General features: G+C 42.4%; 1 protein-coding gene across 1 annotated transcript in view; it reads right to left on the minus strand.

Annotated features, from left to right (window-relative positions):
• Positions 1 to 364: 364 nt before the first annotated feature.
• Positions 365 to 20,882, minus strand: part of sptbn4b (spectrin, beta, non-erythrocytic 4b) — a 50,705-nt gene continuing 30,187 nt past the window's right edge. Inside the window, exons 19-37 of the mRNA XM_066703944.1 lie at positions 14,250 to 14,513; positions 12,226 to 12,450; positions 11,826 to 11,915; positions 11,126 to 11,404; positions 10,784 to 10,914; positions 10,434 to 10,638; positions 8,594 to 8,839; positions 7,180 to 7,314; positions 6,660 to 6,904; positions 6,150 to 6,288; positions 5,565 to 5,649; positions 5,112 to 5,308; positions 4,105 to 4,856; positions 3,639 to 3,705; positions 2,662 to 2,939; positions 2,081 to 2,248; positions 1,604 to 1,646; positions 745 to 854; positions 365 to 660 (exon numbers count right to left, since the gene is read on the minus strand). Coding sequence (XP_066560041.1) covers positions 603 to 660; positions 745 to 854; positions 1,604 to 1,646; positions 2,081 to 2,248; positions 2,662 to 2,939; positions 3,639 to 3,705; positions 4,105 to 4,856; positions 5,112 to 5,308; positions 5,565 to 5,649; positions 6,150 to 6,288; positions 6,660 to 6,904; positions 7,180 to 7,314; positions 8,594 to 8,839; positions 10,434 to 10,638; positions 10,784 to 10,914; positions 11,126 to 11,404; positions 11,826 to 11,915; positions 12,226 to 12,450; positions 14,250 to 14,513 — 3,717 coding nt within the window. The 3' untranslated portion in view covers positions 365 to 602. The remainder of the gene's footprint in view (positions 661 to 744; positions 855 to 1,603; positions 1,647 to 2,080; positions 2,249 to 2,661; positions 2,940 to 3,638; positions 3,706 to 4,104; positions 4,857 to 5,111; positions 5,309 to 5,564; positions 5,650 to 6,149; positions 6,289 to 6,659; positions 6,905 to 7,179; positions 7,315 to 8,593; positions 8,840 to 10,433; positions 10,639 to 10,783; positions 10,915 to 11,125; positions 11,405 to 11,825; positions 11,916 to 12,225; positions 12,451 to 14,249; positions 14,514 to 20,882) is intronic.

Here is a 20,882-nt window from a genome sequence, read left to right on the forward strand (position 1 = left end):
ATAATCCACTCTCTTTTACTTGGACTATATAATAAGGTGTATAGGCAGATAGATAGATAGATAGATAGATAGATAAATAGATATAGTTGAATAAAAATAAACATTCTTATTGAGCTACTTTAACCTAAATACCTGTGACATCAACCTTTTATTGTTAGTATTACTATTTGCTTCTTTTCTCAGCCTACGTACTGTCCAAGTGCAGGGTTCTGCTTGCAGAGTCTGACGTCAACTCTGACTTGAGGTGGTGGCTGTCGCTGTAGAGCTGATGCCAGGGGCTCGTTCTGCGACTCTTTTCAACTCTTGGTCTCTTGTTTGCCAGATTGCCGGAGAGAGAGAGACAGTATGAGAGAGAGGGGGGGTGGGGGGAGATGGAGACAGAGAGAGCTAAAGGACTGAAAACAGTGAAAGAAGTTAGGACGCACGCAGGTTCCCAATCACTTTACGTTTGTCATTTGTTGCCCTGTTTCGCTTTGTATTTCATTTGTCTTGATTGTGGGTTTGCGGTGGGGGTGGAAGGGTTGAGAGGAGGGAAACCAGGAGTCTCCCTTTTGTCCCCCCGGCATCCCCCCACCCCTCCTCTGTGCACAGGATCCCCTCTATCATTTCTTCTTCCCCGAGACACTGGAGCGTCTGTCTCCTTTTTCTCCTTTTTCAGATTTTTCAGATTTTTCTGCTTTTTCTCCTTTTTCAGCTTTTTCTACTTTTTCTATTTTTTCTACTTTGTCTCCATCCCTCCTTGTGCCCTCGTCTGTGGAAGAGGTAGTTGGCTGGGTTGGCTGCCCCCATTTAGCTATCTCCTCGTGCTCTGCTATGCTATTCGTTATGTTCGATGTCCAGCCCTTCAAATCCTCCTGCAAGTCAGATACAGTGAGAAGTCTGTGTTACCAAAGGTAGACAACTTCAGATCTACTTACCATTGAAAAAAGTTCCTGCTGGACTTTAATTACTGGATATCATTTGAATGTTTCAACTGAACTGGCTGCAAACTGACACATCCATAATTGTAAACACTGCTATGCAAGAACAAATACACTGATCAGCCATAACATTCTCCTCTGAAGACCTCTGAAGGTGTGCTGTGGTATCTGGCACCAAGACGTTAGCAGCAGATCCTTTAAGTCCGGTAAGTTGCGAGGTGGGGACCACTTTTGATAGGTACTGACCACTGCAGACCGGGAACACCCCACAAGAGCTGCAGTTTTGGAGATGCTCTGACCCTGTTGTCTATCCATCACAATATGTCCCTTGTCAAAGTCGCTCAGATCCTTACGCTTGCCCATTTTTCCTGCTTCTAACACATCAACTTTAAGGACAAAATGTTCACTTGCTGCCTAATATATCCCACCCACTGACAGGTGACATGATAACGAGATTATCAGTGTTATTCACTTCACCTGTCAGTGCTCATAATGTTATTGCTGATCGGTGTATGTCTAATATAGTATGTGAAGGTTAGTAGTCCCTGTATAAACACCTCTTTTTAATGCTAAAGGCCTGAAAACAGTGAAAGTGCAGGGCTTTTGGGTGAATGGGAATGTGAAAAGAGCTTTGCATGTACACAATTTGTCTCAAATTGGCACAATCCAAGCTAAAAGCTTACCTCATCCTTTGCGCGGAAGAGGTACTCATTGCCCTCTTTTGTTCTAAAAGAAAAAAAGGGAGAAAAGGTTGAGATTTTGTGTGAATTGAAGAACAGACATTACTGAAGCATAAGAATTGCTTAACAATTCCAGTTCATTTGACAAACCATGCATAGTATTATGTAGGCGAAAGTAGTGTAAGTGGACTCGCACCACTATGTTTGGAAGTCAAGCTCATATCGGCCGGGTGTCGTTTAGAATGTATTCCATGTAAGTCTGACGTGCCTTTAAAAATCCAACATTGAATAAGTTGAGAAAATTGAAGATGCCACTATTCAAAACTTTTTCTTGTGGGATAAAACATAAACAAAAAAACTATAGAAACCAGCAAAATCAAGGGTTGAATACATATTGTTACACTACTGGACTTAAAAGTTATTTTCTTGGGGAGCGGGGAGGGGATTTACATGCAACTTAGATTGGGGCTGGGGCCTTACTTGAGTTTGAAGACGTTTTTCTTCTTCTTGTATCCATTGGTGTCATCGCAAGTACAGTTCTCTAGGCTGAGCAAGGGCTCACTATTGTAAGGTGTGGAGGTGTTCTTCGCATCTTTGTAGAAACCAATCTCCCCTTTGTTTAGCACACAGTATAGGTTCACCCACGACCTACAGTTTTAGGGGAAAAACATTTTTTTCAACTTTCATTCACAACAGATACATTTCGGAACATATTCACATTATTTCCTAGCATACTGAGTTCACACACTTTTTTTGCCCCTCATCAAGAAAATAAACCAAAAAAAGTCTGCATACTTTCTTAGGGGAATCTAATTTCTGAGTCCCTGAAGACTTTTGATGATGTTGTTTTTTCTTTCTCTCAAAATATTTGAGAGGTGGAAAACGCTTTCTCAATATGGTCCAAAATAACTTATCCAGTCTCTAATAATTTCACCAAGCAAAAGAATGTGTGTCGAGTTGTGAAAACAATTGATTCAATTCTCATTTTCAATACAGACGCCTTCGGGCATCATTGAAGAAAGAGAAAAAGGTGCTTAGGTGGCAAGGTATGTTTCTCTTACCTGTTTGAGGCCTTCTTCTGACTCTCGACGTCATGCTTACGGAAGAGGAAGCCCTCATGTTGAATGGTGTGGGTGGGCGGCTGGGGGACAGACGGGATGGAGCCGCTCTGAGCTGGGGCAGAGCGCGATCGCCGGGCCTCACCAGGAAGGGTGTTGGGCTCTTTGGGCCGCGGTCTCCTCCTGGGTTTGGGGCGGTCCCGGGCTCGTGGCCTGTCTGGTCTGGTGGTTCGTTCAGGCAGACCATTGGGCAGACGTGGGGTTCCTTCTCTCTCACGGACCTATGCACAGGAAGAAAAGGCCCCGTGGTTTGTTTACTGCCTTTTAATGAATGACACAGACCTCTTTCACACAGAACTCATATTAACGTCTACTTTAATTACATTTCCAGAACACTTTTCCAAATCTGGCTTTTGAGACGCCCTTGTCAACTGCTTCTTTCAGCTGAGCTCTCAATAACATAATAAAACCCTCCACTCAATGAATAAATGGCTTAATTATACATTTAATTGTTTTAGCAATTTAACAGTTAGAGATTTCATACAAATGTATTATAAAACATGAAACCTGCAGCTTATAATGAGTATACAGTGATTAAAAAGGTATAATTTAACCAATGACTACTTTTAAGTTAGAATTAAATAATGTATGAACTACATAGTGTTTTTGTTTTGTTTTTACTGTAGTTCAAAACCAGTAAAAGCTCCAGTACAGTTCACAGCAATTTTAACATTAAAAAAGCTATGTGGAACCTAAGGTCCTCATCACACTGAACTGACCTAAAATATCTCATGTCATCTCAACCCTTGAGCATATGAAGAATGGTCTTATTTTAAGCTAACTGGGGGACTCAGATTCTACAAAATTCACTGTGATGAATACTGAATAACCTTGGTAATGGCACTATATAGAAGGAGGCTGTGGGGGGTGACTGAGCCAGACTCGGTGCCCCCCGAGAGGCTTTCTGCTGCTCTGCTTACCTGGGCTTGGGCGGCCTCCCTCTCCTGAAGCTGCTCGACAATATCTGCCAGCGTGGATCGCTTCTCCCTGCCAACACAAATTTATCTCAGTTTCATATGCAGTTCTATGAGGGACCTCTGCAACTAACACACAGTGGCAATTCCATGATGGCTGACACTGCAGGGTCAATAACTCGGATGTGATGATGTTTTTTGGGACTGTCGAGGGTGTTATTCCTAATGCTTTTTATTTAGCGTGCAAAGGGTCTACATTTAATATTTCACAGCAATGCATGCAATTTTTAGATATACAGCTATTCTTGCCAACAAAACACAGATGCAGTTTTGTTTTCTCCTCTGCTTCATTTTGTGTTTGAAATAAGAACGCAGGTTGAATGGAGACCAGGGAGGGCCTGGCCCTTGATAGACTGTATTTGAAGAACACTTGAAGAACATTTGAAGAACACAATGGTGACCCTACACTCACCCTCCAGAGCGCTTATCAGAGTGCTCCCGTGTGGTCTCCTGCTCGCTGGACTCCTGCCTCTCCAGCCTATGCCGATCCCTCCTGCGTTCCTGAGGCAACTCCTCCCGTCGAGCCTGGGCCTCCTGTTCGCTTGAGGTCTGTCTCTCCAGCCGCCGCTCGTAGCGCTCCCTGCGGACCTCCTGGGGCAGCTCATCCCTTCTGGCCTGGATCTCCTGTTCACTGGAGGTCTGACGGTCCAGCCTGCGCTCGCGCCTATAGTAGTGGTCCACCTGGGGGTCAGAGCGGCTCCCCCGGGGGTCCCCTTTCTGCTCCTGGGGCCCGTTGGTTATTTCCCGGACTGGCTCTCGTGTCACCTCAGCTGGGGTAATCTCCTCTCTCTCAGGTTGCCTGGCTTCCAGCATGGGCCTCCCCCCGTCCTGGAGGAGATCGATCCTGGGCTGCAGACGCTCTGGCTTCAGCTCCTGCCGGACATAAGCCACTTTGGGCTCTGCCCGGAAGTCCAGTCCACCGTATTTCATCCCGTTCATGACTGGCGTGTAGGAGGCCACTGTGGAGCCAAGCCTCCGGGCCACCGAAGAAGTGGCTTCCAGAGGCCGCTCGGATTTGGGCTCGATCTGCTCGTAGATGGTCTGCCGCAGCAGTGAAGAGGTAGTACTCCGAGCAGGTGAGGCTTCCTGGGGATCCAAAAACACCTTGCGTCCCAACAGAGGTGTGGGGGGCAGCTTGCTCTGCTCCGCTTTCAACTTCTCCACCTGACAAAGCAAATCTGTCACCAACATGCAGCAATCCAAATTCACAGCTTGGACACACTATACAGTTGGTATAATTTAATTGCCTTTTTGTGAATGACTAACAGAGGGCACAACCCACTATTGGCATCCCAAAATAAGAAGGTAAGCCCATCTCTAGACTTTTCCTAAATATAGTTATTCTAATACACAAAGCATGTATCCCAGAAGTAAGGAAAATAGAGTCTAAAAAACTTTAGAATTTTGAAAGGCTTCTACCGTGGTGAGTCTGCGCAGGGAGCTGAAGCGCTCTTCCCAGGTGGCGGCCGCCTTGCGGAAGGCCTCGTGCCGCCGAATCAGCTGCTCCACTTCATCCACACTGCTACCTAATTCCTGGCTACTGATGAAGGGCTCCTGGGCTGTCAGCCAAGCCTCTGCCACTACAGCCTCCTGGGCAAACTGGTTCACCTCCAACACTGTAGGGCAATACAAAGAGAGGGGGACCATTTCCATAAAACACTTTCCTTTATGCCTCACAAAATCACTTAAATTTGGTTCCCCCAATATATGTGACACTTTCTTTACAACTTCCTTCTCAATACAAAAATAACACAATTTCAGTTTAGCAGTGTGGAAAAAGCTTTACGTAAAGTGTTTCAGCTTTATTAGGATTATTGGTGGATTATTGGTAGGTGTTTACAAAACAGTCTTGTGTGACCAAGGTTTACTCACTGTGTTGTAGGACTTCCCATTGTTTATCCCATTTCTCAGAGAGTTCTTTTTGCTTAGAGATCAGTTTGTCCAACTTTTCCTTGATCTGAAAGAGACAGATGTTAACAGAAATAACAATAATAATGAAAACTACTTTCAAACAGGTTTCTCCAGTATTTTACATATCAGAATGTTCTATTATTGTGAAACTGACACATTCCTCTGGGGTATTGTGGACTACAACACAGACTCCCAGTGACTTGGCAGGTGCCTATGAACAGCCAGTTTTGTCAGCGAGAGATGAGCTGTCCTCCAGTCAGCATTAGCTCTCTTGTAAGACACTGTTCAGCTCTTACTGTGAATAACTTACCACTGTCTTTTGCAGTTGGGCTTGTGCCTATGGCAAGGCCTCCTGTATGAAAGGATGGGAGTCGCATCTTGTACGCCAAGTGAATTGGCAATTCCAAATATATCATGAACAAAAATACAGTTCCTAACTGTATTTGGACAACCCCAGGGAAAGGCGTAATGCATTACTTAATCACTGCTACAGACAATGCCCTGGGAAAGGCATGGCAGGGATTGGGCAGGTAGAATAATGGTCACCTCTTCCGCTGCAGGATTTCTGGCCGCCAACAAGGTCTTGCCCATTTCCATGCACTGCATCAGGCTCTTATTGCGTGCTTCAATCTCACTCTTCAGGCTCTGGTGGTAGTTCATCATCACTTCCACTGAGGACACGTCTCTGAAAGGTCCGGAGATTAAGGAGAATATTATTTTTCACATCCCTGTTTGAGTCCAGCTGGCTTCTGCACAGTCAAAACCTTGCAAACACAACTACAGTATATCCAACAGGAACTTCATTTAATATATTTTAGCTTAAAGTAATTGAAAATTGTAATTTATATGTACGTAGTTTGAAATATAATTGGGGCACATTGAATTATATTTCATGTATAACCTGTTCAGCAGGAACAAATATTGTTGGCCACCACTGACCTAGTTTTAGGGGTAACTTGAAGTGGAGTATAATGTGAAATCCCATTGGACTCTTAATTAACCTTTATGAAGTACAATTGCATTCTCATCAAGTCACCTGTACTGCAGTGTGCCTACCTGGGTTTGTCCCTGGTTCCTATCTGGCAGATGATGCTGTCCATCCAGAGGACCAGGTCTCTCACCATGCCAAAGAAACGCAGCTTGTCCGTCGCTGTGGTGATCTGCACCCGGCACTCTTCACAGGAATTCAATAGTTCCTTCCAGGCCTGCATCACTTCCTGCTCTTTCCCAGCAATGGCCTCTGCCTTCTCCCCGGCATAGACTGTCCTGAGTTGGGCCGCACTTTCCTGCAATTGTCTCACCTGCCACACAGAAAAATAATTAGCACTTTTAAGGTCTAATTCTCCTAAGATGCGTTGTTTGCTGTGCTAGAGTGGCTTGTGTAATGTTTCAGAGTAGACGTGTTGTGGTTTGAGTGTTGCTGGTTTGCCCATATTTAGCGTGAGAGGTATTTTTGCTTGTAGAGGTTTAGTTGTTACAAATGGGAATGTTGTGTGATGGAATCATAGCTTTTCCTTATCTGAGCAACCTGACTGCAACACAATTCAAACATGGTGGAGACAGATGAGAAGTTCACCTGGGTGACAAGCAGCTGGATGTCATGCTCGAAGGTGTGCATGAGTCTCTGCAGGGTACTGGTGTTGGAAGTGCCCCCTTGGCGCGCCCTCACTTCTGGCAGTCGCTTCTGCTTGTCCTCAATCTGTGCCAGCACCTACAATGTAATACAACTGCCTTTACCATGTATCACGACTAGTACTTCACAAGGTGCTTGTGACACGAGAGGGATTTCAACGTATGGTAGTTAAAGTCCTAACCCTCAAGGTTAACTCAGGGTTTCCCCAAACAGTATGCCGTGGTATATTGGTCTATCTTTAAGCGTCCAAATCTTCAGTTAATACATGCAATTAATTACCCTAACATATAAACAGTATTCCAAAATGTAATACTGCCTTTGAGTGCTGATAGGAGAGCTCTGACTCTATAAATAGAGATATATAGAGATGATTGGCTCGTTGAAAATTAACAACAAAAAATCGTTACGCCATTAATTCAGTTATCCAGTCTACCACTGGATCGCCTGCATAGGTGAATCTGGGACATCGGTTGAAGGGACCAAAAGAGCAAGTTTTGGAGATTACTGAAGGAAAGGAGTCTAGGGGCCGGATTAAATCAAAACACCCGCTAAAAGAAAAAACCTGTACATCATAGTGGTTACATTTATGATCAGAAGAAAGTGGCATCTTACTAAAAATGAAGCCGCAACTGAGTACAGCGCTGTAGTTTTCTATTAGCTGGTGGGTCAAAGTTTTTATTTAATCAGGCCCTAGATCTATGTATTGATTATCTGCACAATTGTAGAAAATGCACATTCATGTGCTACATAATCTTTGGAAACTAAAATATAAAATGTATAAATAAAATATTACACAACTCTGTACCTCAGGACAAGATGATTTCTCACACTGAAAGTAAGTTTTGGTTAACATTTATAATTATGTGACTGGTGTGCCACACAATATTTCCTGTTATGTAGTAGTAGTTTTGAAAAGGTTGGGAAGCATACTTAAAATCATTAGCTTATAATACATTTGATCGATTCTGCATGGAGCTCAGACATCAATGTAAGTAGATTAATTTTATATAACACACAGATTTATCTGATATATCATATGTTATGAGCTGTGGGTATGGTCGTGGTCCTTTGTCTGATGACTTTTCATGAGACTGGCCCTTATTAAAAATATGTTGTGCAACCCTGGGCTAAGTGCTTAAGTGACTTGCTAAAGTTATCAATAACAAGCATGTGTAACCCATCTTTATGAACTATCAGGTGAACTGTAAACTAAACTACAAGCTCTCCAGGACTAGACACAAATGCACATCTGTAGCTATCCTTGTCATTATGGTTAACACATCTGATCTGAACTCATCACAGGCCTGTGGAAAATTGATATAACTAAGTAAGATAATTATGCAGACTGAAAGGGTACCTCGCGGCAGTCAGCAAAGAACTTGTGCAACTGGTGTGAGGCAGCCAGCATTTGGGCCCGTGTCTCCATAAGCTCCAGCAGGTCAGCCCAAGCCTCGTTCACCCCGTCCTTCCACTCCGCGATGGTGGCCGCGTCAGCATGGCCATAGTCTATCAGCTCATCCACCATCTGGTTGACGGCAGTCACTCGCTCCTGCCCCATGTTTCCAGTCTCTGACGCAAACTCTGTGAACTTCTCCTGCAGGATCTGAGGAGACAAGCAGGAGGCAGGGGAACAAACAACTGCATTAGATTCACCTTGCACTGTAAAACGGATTTTATCTGAGAAGATGCATTACTCTCTAAATCATACTAGAGGTCTGACTTGAGCTGACCTTTGTGATCTGTAAGTTCTGATGATTTTTAGCTTTAATAGTGTTCCTAGTGAAATGAGCTGACCCACTTCTCAGATCTATGTACTAACACAATTTGACAAAAAAAAACACCACCATCAGCCAGGTTGTGAACTATACTGATCACAAATTGTCCTTCAGACTAGTCAATCAAACTATCTGTTACATTCTATTTAGGCTCTGGGATGGGGTGTCTAGTCTGTGTTAGTGCACCAGGGATCTGCAAGTCTGCTCCACTAACCCGGATAAATGATTTGTCCCTTCACAAATCAAAAAACATACATGCTCTTTTGCAACTTCATTGCCTCAGTTAAGCCAGTCATTTGAGGGAGAGCTGGCATTCCTGTAAGATTTCACATTCACTGACGAAAGGAGAAAAGAAATTAGGAACGTGGTTAATCCCCTCTAAGGCCTTTCAGCTCCTTTGGGAGGGCCCTATAGGAAAAGGTACTGTCTTAAATGCCCAAGGCCAGCGTTTCCCTATGGACCACTGCATGCATCGACAGCGCCTCATTAATAAGCAGCAGGATTCATCTGCTCTTCCATTTCTTAACCCCTTTCCTCATTAAAATCCCAAAAAGATTATATTCAGGCCGCCCCCCATTCCTCTTTCACACCCTTCCCCTGGAGGTGCCTCACGGCTGCTATAGAAAAAAAAAATCTAAGCCTCTCCTAGATCAGTCAAGTCCTTTGTTTATCAGTCATCAGGCCTTTCGAGCTTTACAACTACATGGCATGGCCAAGTCGTTTAGTCAGGAACTCCTAAGGTACCAGCAATGGAAATGGCATGGTGTTATTTAGGCCTGACTTTATTATGGAAGAGTGCAGGCCATACGATTCCCTGCTGAGTCACTCAACCAAATAAAAGTAATGCCTCTACTGAGTAGCAGATGACAACAGACATAAATAGCTCCCTTCTCTTTCCTTTTCCAAATACCTTCTATCTTTGCCAAGTAGCTTCTGTAACATGCATGATTGCAATTCACTTATTAGATGTCATGCCTGATCAAGTCTCCCATTGGGAACATGGCACAATGTCCTCTCCCTCTCATCTTTCTCCTTTCCTAAAGAATGTGAAAGGTATGAATCTTCACTTCAGGTCAGTTCCTATAAAGCAAGTCAGTTTTACTTGAATGGTCTAAAGGTCCAGCAGAAAATTGGATGGATTTAGGATCAGGATGATACTTGCTCTCCAGAACCAAGCTCTGTCACCTTTTGTATATAGTAAATACAAATGTAATATTATCCAAAGACAAATTTAACATATATATATTTACATCTATTTTAGTAGGATAAATATCCACTGTATCTAGTTCAAACTGTGTAATCAAATAATCAATAAACATATTAAGGGTTTTAATACCCTTTGGTTCTCCAGGACCAGGATTGGGCACCCCTGTTGCAAGCCATCCAAAGATAATCAATTGCTGTCCCCAGCTATATGCTCACCGAAACATGCTCAAAATCCTGCCCCAGCTCAGGGGACCCAGCCACCACCTCCCTCTCAGCGATCCACTGCTCCAACTCGTCCACTTCCCGGTTGAGCTGGTACAGCCAGTACTGCTGCTCGAGCTTGGACTTGCGTTCCTCCACCAGGTCCTTCAGAGACACGTAGAGCCGGTCGATCTGGGACTGCCTTTTGCTGATCTGCTCGCTTTCACCAACAGACAAATGGACGAGAGTTAGAATAGAAGCCCTAGGTTTTTTTGTTTATGGTTTGCAGTTTTCTAGCTTTTCATAGGCTAGTATCATTCTGTAGTATCAATGTCTATGCTTAAACACAATTTTTAAATGGAAACCTGTCTGGATGGCCAAGCTCTAGCAGCTGCCGACACTGCTGGGACAGGAGGCCTATGGTCTCAGCGTAGTCCTCGATGGTCTGTTCCACTATCAGGTGCTTCTTGAGTAGCTGGAGGGTGTTGCCTTCATCCTGGAACAAAAAGACACAGTCTGACCAACAATTCACTCCCCAAATCAGCCTATTTAAAGCAATCTGATGCAAACACTTGGATGCAATCAAAATCTGTGAAGTTCTTTCAGCTAAACGTTGCAACCCTCAGCATTGTTTCAAAGTATGCATGTTTATACCCAACGCAACCGGAGAGCAGTCAAGACCCTACCCCCCCAAATCCACCTCCTACCTTGCCTTTCTCTTCATTCATCATGTGAAGCTCCTGCTCGCTGAGCCAGGCCTCCACCTCAGCCACATCAAAGTAGTATTGCTGGGCCTGGTACATGGCATCCAGGGTGAGCTGACGCCGCTCGGTCTCCAATCGCAGAGTCTCCCACAGGTGCCGTAGATGGTCCAGGCTGGCCCGGACACAATCGGCCTCTGGGCTACGGATGGAGGCAATGAGGCCCGCTCGGTCCAACACGTCCTCCATTCGTGCCCGATGACCCTGAAGCTCACGCTGTAGACTCTGAGAATACCACAGGAAGAGAAACAAGCTGAAGGTACGCAGAACACCACATACAAGACACCCAAAGATGCTCGATGGGAAGGACTGATATTCTCAGGATGACTCTGTAAGCTCTGTTGCCAAATGAAATTAAACCACACTTTCAAAATTACTGGTTCTAAGCATACAAAGTATCCGGCTATATTTGTTCAATACTTTATCACAGAAAATTGTTTTGTTTTTATGAAGCCTCAGAAAACACAAACCCAGGAAACCAATAAACAAACATTTATGTATCCACCAAATGAAATGCGTGAATTTTCATCTTCATAAATCAGACTATCCTAATATTTTTGATGGCACCTTAAAACTTAAACAAAAACTGGGCTTTCGTTTTCTGCTTGATCATGCTGGTAGTAGGGATATCTTGTGAGTCACTTGCCTGGTTCTTCTTCATGAGTTGTTGCACTGCTTGAAGGCTGCTTCCATGTTCTTTAGAAGTGGCCATTGGGAGTCTCTCTTGAACCCAGATCTGCACAACCATCAAGACAGGATCAATCAAATAATCTTCAACACAAATTAAAACAAACTGGAAAGGCAGAGGGGTCAACATCTTAAGGAGCAGAGATGCCATAAAGAAAGAAAAATCAGTCAGTTTTCATTTCATAGACACTCCTTTATGCGCTGAGCTCTGTCACATAGAGTCAGCTTGAAACAGTGCATACTAATAAGTGCACTACCCTGAAAAGCACACCACTGAAATTGTTTTTCACATAATCATCATTAAGGTCTCGATGGCCAGCAGCTTTCTCCCCAAAGCAGACATAAAATAAGGGACTCACAATTTCATCCTCCAGGTCTCGGCTGACTTGATGCACCTCCTTAGATGCCAGCAGGATGCGTCGCCTCTCTTTTAGAGGTTCGATGAGGCGCACAATCCGTGTCTCCACCATGTTCTGCTTATCAGTCACACTTTCCCTGATCACACCCTGCTGGGGGATGGAGGCTGCTTGTACCTGCAAGTCCCCCACTTCCTTGTACCACTCCTCCATTTGACTCTCCATACTCTAGAAAACAGGAAGAGGGCAAAAGACAGAGAGAGAGAGAGAGAGAGAAAGACCGCCAGGGCAAGTGTGAGTCTACATTTGCAATGACACTAATTCCCCCCTCCTTCTTCTTTGTCATTTCAGAGAAAATTCCTTTACTTTTCCAAAAACTGAAAAAATGAATCAGTCAAATAGATGAGTAAAAGGATTCGCTTGGATGAATTAATCAGTAACACTGTAAAATAGAATGGAATGGAAGTCCAGAGGTACAGTAGCACTGTTACGGAGTGAAGGTGATTAAACCAATGTGAATGAATTGGATTAAATTCCGGATTAATTTAGGAATTTTAAAATGTCTGGAAGTTGTTCAGCAATCATTTTCAAGACTGCATATTGTTCTATAATTTTACAGCAGTATCGAATAACTGAATGCTCTGTGCTTATTTATATATAACTTAAACTATAACTATAAAGGTTAAACTAAAGAATGCTTGAAAATGACCTGCTTTGTTGGTTTTCCTGGGTCCTTTATCTCTGTCAAAACAATTAATCAGGAGCAAGCCAATGTGCAAGAATAGCAGAATGAAGACTGAAGAGACAGACAGAGGGATGGACAGAAAGTGTGGAAAATACAAACAAATAAAGATAAGCCCAAGGGAATATAAAAATAATGTGCAGACCTTAAAATTCCTTTATTCCCTTATAGTCCATATTTAATTAATATGTAATTCAGAGTTGACGCAGTCCCTTGTACAGAGTGGCAACTTCATTGCAAACCTGCTTGGTGGAAACACTGACTCAATATGGATTTCAAAGGAAGAAAGATGCACACAGTAATCACAATTCAATTACTGATCATACAGTGTTAGCAAAGAAAAAGAAAATAAATATAGAGAGTAGGAGGAGGAAAGGTGGGAATGAAAAGTGGTTGGAAACCCAAACAAAAATGTATGGCGAGAGACAGCGAATGGAATGAAATTAAAAGGCTACTGTACCCCTCATGAAGGTGGCTGGGTGGCATTGATACAAACCACATTGCGAGGCTGCAAAAGGAACTCAAAGCAGTTCATAGCACCAGCATGCTGTCAAAAAGGAGAATGAAAAATGCATGAAATGAAAATCTGACTGAGGCAAAGAAACAAAAAATAAGGCAAACGGCTCTGACGCAGACCTGCGAAGGCAAAAGGACAAGATCCTTTGCCAGATCTCACTGGATGTAGGACAGAACATACTGTGCATGTCCACGCTGTGCAGAAGACCAAAACAACCTGTGCCTGGCAAAGAGCTATTCTCGCAAGCAAGCTTTGGCATTCCTACAGTACGGTATATAAATCAAACGTCTCCACTACAGAAAACGGAGGTGTTAAATCAAGCTTCCTTGATTTCATTGCCTCCTGCCTCACTGGCGGAAGTCCAATTTGAACTAAATCTCATGGTTGGCCAACTTAACGTGGAATTTTAAAATTAGGTGTACATTAAATGATTCTTTCAAATTAAAAATGCTCTACTTTAATGGACAATGGAAGAATAAGAATGAATGCCTCGGAAATCTCAAGGTCTCTCGCTGTGATCAATCACTCCCACAGCAAGAGTCCTGTGAAAGAGGATCAAATGAGTTAGGTTTTCTCTGGATATCTTTGTTGTTGGGATGGGGGTTCTCAGCAAACATGATTAACGCTTGATGTGTGTGTCAAATTAATATTCTCCCCATCTCAAAGCTGCTCGGTCCAATACAGCGGGATTGTGTTCTGTTGGGACCAAACGTAAAACCATGTACGAATAAAATCACACAGCCAATGGCGAGATAAAAGGGAAAAGACCTGGAGCTTCTTGAGTTGTTTGTTAACGCTGGTTAGATCTCTGCCTTGATCCACATGGGATAGGTGGCCCTCCAGCTGAGACAGCTGTTGATCCAAGCTGCTGTAACTCTGGACCAACAACTCAGCCTTATTGGACTCAAAGAGTTGCCGAGCTTTGGCCTGCGTGGTGCTCTCCAGCTCCAACCAACACTCTCGGATCTCCTCCAGCTTCCGCCTCACAATGGAGCCCAACTCTGGTTTCTCCTGTATCAGTTGCTGACCCTCCTGTCAAGAGAGAGGGGGGGGGGTGGGGGGGGAATGTGGGTTAGTAGAATAGAGACCAATAGAGCAAGGTAATATCTGTTTGTATCTAGAAGTTGTTTGCAGGTAGTATCAGGGCAAGGCAGCAATATAGTGGTTTCTTTGAAATTCAAATCTCAAAGCGTATGTTTTTTTGACTGGAACAGGGTTGAGGGGGGCAATGGGGGGCTCTGTACAGAGAGATGTAGGTTTGATCTGCCTGTGATTTAATTGTGATTTAAATTATTTGTAGCTAAGGAAGTAATATGGTAAGGAAAAGAGAAATTGTAAAGTGACAATTGTTACGGATATTGAATCAAAACAGGATGATCAACATTCATAAATGCACACTGCTGGTTTTTCCTAATTTTGTGTTCACCCATTTCAGAATGTAGAGCAAAACCCCACCTTGATCGTTCAGGGTGTCTGTATTTGAAAACAATGAATTGTCATTAAAAATACATAATTTTTCACATTGTCTCTGTAGGAAAAATATAGGAGTGAAGGTTCAATAATCACAGGGGATTGATGGACCACCCCTAGAGTACAATGGGTGAGAATGAAGCCCTAAGACTCCTAGAGGATTAAATACAAGCCTTTGTTCTCTCAATCCAGTCTCTCAGAGCCATGGCAGTTTTCCAGCATCTTGAAACAGAATGCATGCCCTTATGCATTAATACTGTGAGGATGAGGAGATATTATTTATGACAGCTATTTCTGAGACAAATCCAGGACTGCAGGGCTATAGCTGGGCTACATCATAAAACGGTAATATATATATATATACACTCACCTAAATGATTATTAGGAACACCTGTTCAATTTCTCATTAATGCAATTATCTAACCAACCAATCACATGGCAGTTGCTTCAATGCATTTAGGGGTGTGGTCCTGGTCAAGACAATCTCCTGAACTCTAAACTGATGGAAAATGGGAAAGAAAGGTGATTTAAGTAATTTTGAGCGTGGCATGGTTGTTGGTGCCAGACGGGCCGGTTTGAGTATTTCACAATCTGCTCAGTTACTGGGATTTTCACGCACAACCATTTCTAGGGTTTACAAAGAATGGTGTGAAAAGGGAAAAACATCCAGTATGCGGCAGTCCTGTGGGCGAAAATGCCTTGTTGATGCTAGAGGTCAGAGGAGAATGGGCCGACTGATTCAAGCTGATAGAAGAGCAACTTTGACTGAAATAACCACTCGTTACAACCGAGGTATGCAGCAAAGCATTTGTGAAGCCACAACACGTACAACCTTGAGGCGGATGGGCTACAACAGCAGAAGACCCCACCGGGTACCACTCATCTCCACTACAAATAGGAAAAAGAGGCTACAATTTGAACAAGCTCACCAACATTGGACAGTTGAAGACTGGAAAAATGTTGCCTGGTCTGATGAGTCTCGATTTCTGTTGAGACATTCAGATGGTAGAGTCAGAATTTGGCGTAAACAGAATGAGAACATGGATCCATCATGCCTTGTTACCACTGTGCAGGCTGGTGGTGGTGGTGTAATGGTGTGGGGGATGTTTTCTTGGCACACATTAGGCCCCTTAGTGCCAATTGGGCATCGTTTAAATGCCACAGCCTACCTGAGCATTGTTTCTGACCATGTCCATCCCTTCATGACCACCATGTACCCATCCTCTGATGGCTACATCCAGCAGGATAATGCACCATGTCACAAAGGTCGAATCATTTCAAATTGGTTTCTTGAACATGACAATGAGTTCACTGTACTAAACTGGCCCCCACAGTCACCGGATCTCAACCCAATAGAGCATCTTTGGGATGTGGTGGAACGGGAGCTTCGTGCCCTGGATGTGCATCCCACAAATCTCCATCAACTGCAAGATGCTATCCTATCAATATGGGCCAACATTTCTTAAGAATGCTTTCAGCACCTTGTTGAATCAATGCCACGTAGAATTAAGGCAGTTCTGAAGGCGAAAGGGGGTCAAACACAGTATTAGTATGGTGTTCCTAATAATCCTTTAGGTGAGTGTATATATAAACAGTATTTCCCAAATTCAGTCTACGGGCAGAGCTTGGAGTCACACACTTTGTAGAGCTTGTAAGCGGTTGTTCATTCTAACTTGATGACTTCATACTGTGCAGAACAAATAGGTTATGAGGGCTAAATGTATCATGATACTGTGAAACAAAGTAAAATCCCTGCTACCTAAGAAAGAGCAATGGTGACATTTTGTCTTCACCAGGACAGGTTAAGAGAAAGCAGACAGAATCTAGTTAGGATTACTGCTCTATATACTTTAATGTTGAATGTCCCTCTTATGCCATTCTTCTTAGTAAACAAACTAGTAATACCAGTTTTAACACAAGAATGCAAAACAGTGCCTATCTCCATTTTCATATTACAGATGTGATTTGATTACAGGTGTTTGTAATAACACTTTATTGCACTTCATTGCAAATCATATGATATGTATATCAAAACATCAGAAGTATAATATACTTATTTATTGATATACAAGATTATCTGTATGATAACATTCATTTTAATGCATTCAGTTCTGCAGCACTTTTCTTCCAAGGGTTACCATAATCAAACCTGTTATACAAGCCCAGAGGCACAGTAGCCTTCGTCAGTCCTGGGCCACTCAAGAAGAAGTAATAGGAACACATTCTGCCAGTCACTAGAATGGTCTTGTATAATTCATAAATTGACACATAAAAATGTCACAATTTCTACACATATTCATGTAATTATTACTAGAGTACACCAATTTTTATTTGGCTATATTTTTTAGAAATGCACAATTCCCGTAGAATTTTTTTTTTTGCTCTCCCTCTCCAAATCCCCTCCTCTCCTCACCAGTTGTGCACTCTTCACAGTAGGGTGACCGTGTCCTTGATCAAAGGGGTCATTACACAGGTATTCCGTCATTTTAATATTCATTGCTCTAGACCACAATTAAATGTCACCCAAAGCTCAGATTATGCCATAGCTCCCGCCCCAACCACCTTCCCCCCGGTCTGAACACCCCCCTCCCCCATGATGAAGGCAGTTTCATCAGCCTTTCGCCCCCACCCTCTAGAATGAATTTGTTCAATCTCAATGGGGATAAAAGGACAGTAACTCCTTCCATATTGTCTCTTGTGTCACAAACCACATCTTCTGAAATCAAGCTAATGTAAATACAATATGTAGACACCTTAGACATCTTTGTATTTTGTGTTTATTTGTGTGTGATGCATATTTCAAGACTACAAATATGAAAACTATTATTATTATTATCAGTATCATTAGCATTATTATTATTATTACAGTGCTTTATTTGCTATTGAAAAACATTTTCTTACACTGGCACAAAATATTTTCTTAGATTTTTTTTTTTTTTTCATGCTACATCCAACACTTTTTCAGCACCCACACACAATCCTTTCAAATCCCCGCCTACCCTCCCCCCTGAATAAGCAGAAAGGTTTTCATTACTGCCTATTGGCTGTCATGCTACAGAATTCCTCTCTTGCTATCTGTGAACAGGACAAAATTAGTTTTTAATCAACTGGATCACATTTTGGGCAGTTGCCTACTAATAGGAAAATGAGGGTTATGGTTTTCATAGCAGGCTGTTTGTGGATGACTGTGCACTGGTGTGGCAGATTGTGAAAGGAAATAAATAAGTGTGCGACAACACGTATTAACACAGTGGATCTTTACTGCCAAGAAAGGGGTTGGGTGAAGAATGAGTCATCGGCATCGGGGAGGGGAAAAAAAATGAATGAATGCTCTCTGATCACACAGAGGTGAAACGGTAATAAAAATAAGAGAAAGAGCAATCCTGAGCTTATGTAATGCGCTATCTGCATTCCTCCCCCTTGGTGAGAGTTTTCCTGCCTGACTGCCTGACTTCTGCTGCTGTTCTTCCAGATTGCAGAGCCAGCAGAAACAGGAGCACAAGGCACCACTACTGCTCGTCAAAGTTGCGAAAAAAAAAGCTGGGACCTTGTTTTGCGGGCAATGGGGGAAAGAAAAAAAATAATTGCACCAAACAGCGCATGATCCGTTTGAGCCATATCTTCGGTCACCGTAACACAGCTGTCAGGCGGGGGGTGGGGGAGGGGGAGCGTAGTGGGACATTGCAGATGGTACAGAGAGGGAGCGTTGAATCCATTACACATCAATGGGCTTGAAATCAGTGCTAGTTTTTTAACTCCCATTACATCATACAACACGGGCAAAAACCACAACCAAAAAAACGTACACCGCCAAAATAACTTCCCAAGGGCAGCATACTGTGTTTAAGAATCAGTGTTGCACCAAAGTCTGGACTGCATATTTAAATACAGTGTAAGGTTTACCAGGAATTAGATTTGAAAGGATGTGCTGCAAACCTTGGAAATGCCTAGGAAGGTGTGTCACAAAACCAAATCAGGCAAAACTGCAGGTAAAAGCCAATGGTCATTTCTGGCAATTTAGGAGCTCATGGCAGGATGGAATTAAAAAACAAAACATACATATAATGTTAAACAGTATTGTGGTGCACCATTTTAATAAGTATTGTATGTATTAAGCCTGCAAATTAGTCATTGTTTAAATTAATAGTCATCTGTCACCCTGCCCTGTGTTTAGAAATTAATGGCTTCAATAATTACCTTCAACTGGAGTCTATGGACTGGAGATTGAAATGACAATGGAATTGGTTAAGGATCACAAGGCAGTCTCTCTCATAGAGTACAACCCGAGTGTGCTAAATAACTGAGCCGCTCAGAGTTAGATCACTCCAAGAGTGTAGGGAGCTAAAAGGAAATGACAAATTCCAGTACAGGAGAGCGCAAAGGGACTGTAAAAAATGGCAACCAAAAAAATCCACAAAAACAAGCATTTAGGAAGTCTGAACTCATTAACTGACCCTGAGTGATGGGCTAATGGGCAAAGAAGACCCTAGGTTTCTTTAGACAATTGCTGTGCATTTCTAATAGGACAGACAACTGATTCTACTTCCTGTAGATTAGCTTTTTCTGCTCTTTAAAAAATAAAATGCTCCACTCACCCACTGTAGCAGTAGGTCATAAAGAACAGTGCAGATTTAAATATGAATAAATTATTAACATGTATTTGTTACATTGGTTGATAAATTGAACTGGAAACCTCAGTAAAGCACCCAGATGTTGATCAAATAAGGGAAGTCTCTTTTCATCTCACTAAAAAAGTCAGATTGATTTTAATCAATGTAAAAAAATATATAACTATATCACAAATATTACATATCACATACCGGAAAAATAAAAGGGAACCAAGCACTTTATGTTCTCTTGCTGCTGCACAATTTTCAGCCAGTGACCTGACCTTGCAGTGATTTTTGAATAGCCATGTGTGTATATAGATTTCCCTCTCATAATGTATGATTCCCTACCATCAATACCAGCACCTTTTATCAGTCTGACAAATTCCATCTTATCCCTTTTCAGAAATGCCTACTTTTATTCATGAACATCCTGCTCTGTAATCAAATTCCGATGGACATTTATACCCCACAGTCTCACAAATCTGCTGTTAAAACTACACAAAAATAATAATAAAATAAATACAATTATATTGTTTCCGATTAACGAATGTCATTCACCATTTTGTGAACTGGTGAATATTGGGTTGTGATATGAATGCCTATTTGAAATTATTATGGATTTAACGCAGTTTTATCAATTAGTATTGGGAGACACACAAAAAAAAGTAAATAAGCATCCAGGTGTATAATACACTCCTCACTTTCAATCTTGCAAATTTCCACTCTTTCTAAGGTTATGAAAGCAGGACATGAAGAGTTTCATCTTTATTCGATCAAACAAAATAAAGACACAGATTCGATAAGAAAGCGGCAATTTTCAAAGGTAATCATAAATGCTTGTTAACAACTTAAAACAAAATAAAAAATATATATGAAGCAGGCATTTTTGACATCTGTGTTCCTCCCTGTGTTATCGAGACTTTGCATTGCAAAAGTCATTAAAGCTGGTCTTTAGTCACCTAATTGATCCCTATAAAAAAAGAGTGACTTCAAAACCCCATCACCATCAATCTTCTCAGACAAAACTGGCTTATCAAGTCTGGCTATGGTGTAAAGTGTAAAAGACAAAAGTGGAACCATGGGTGTTTGAAACCATGATGTGCTGTGAACTACACAGCTTCTCACCTAAGACCTAAAAGCGGTGACCAAAATGCCTGCATGCAGTCACTCTGCGTAAAAAAAAATCCAAGGACATGCGCACAAACTGCCCATTCTCTGGGTCTTCAGGCTGTGCTACAGAGGAGAATTTGATCCGTCAGCTGTTTGCAGGGCTTCCAGCAAGGTCAGCTTGGGCGATCTATGGCTGTCTAATTGTTAATAC

This window comes from Amia ocellicauda, chromosome 5, assembly GCF_036373705.1.
Source record: "Amia ocellicauda isolate fAmiCal2 chromosome 5, fAmiCal2.hap1, whole genome shotgun sequence".
Classification (NCBI taxonomy): Eukaryota; Metazoa; Chordata; class Actinopteri; order Amiiformes; family Amiidae; genus Amia; species Amia ocellicauda.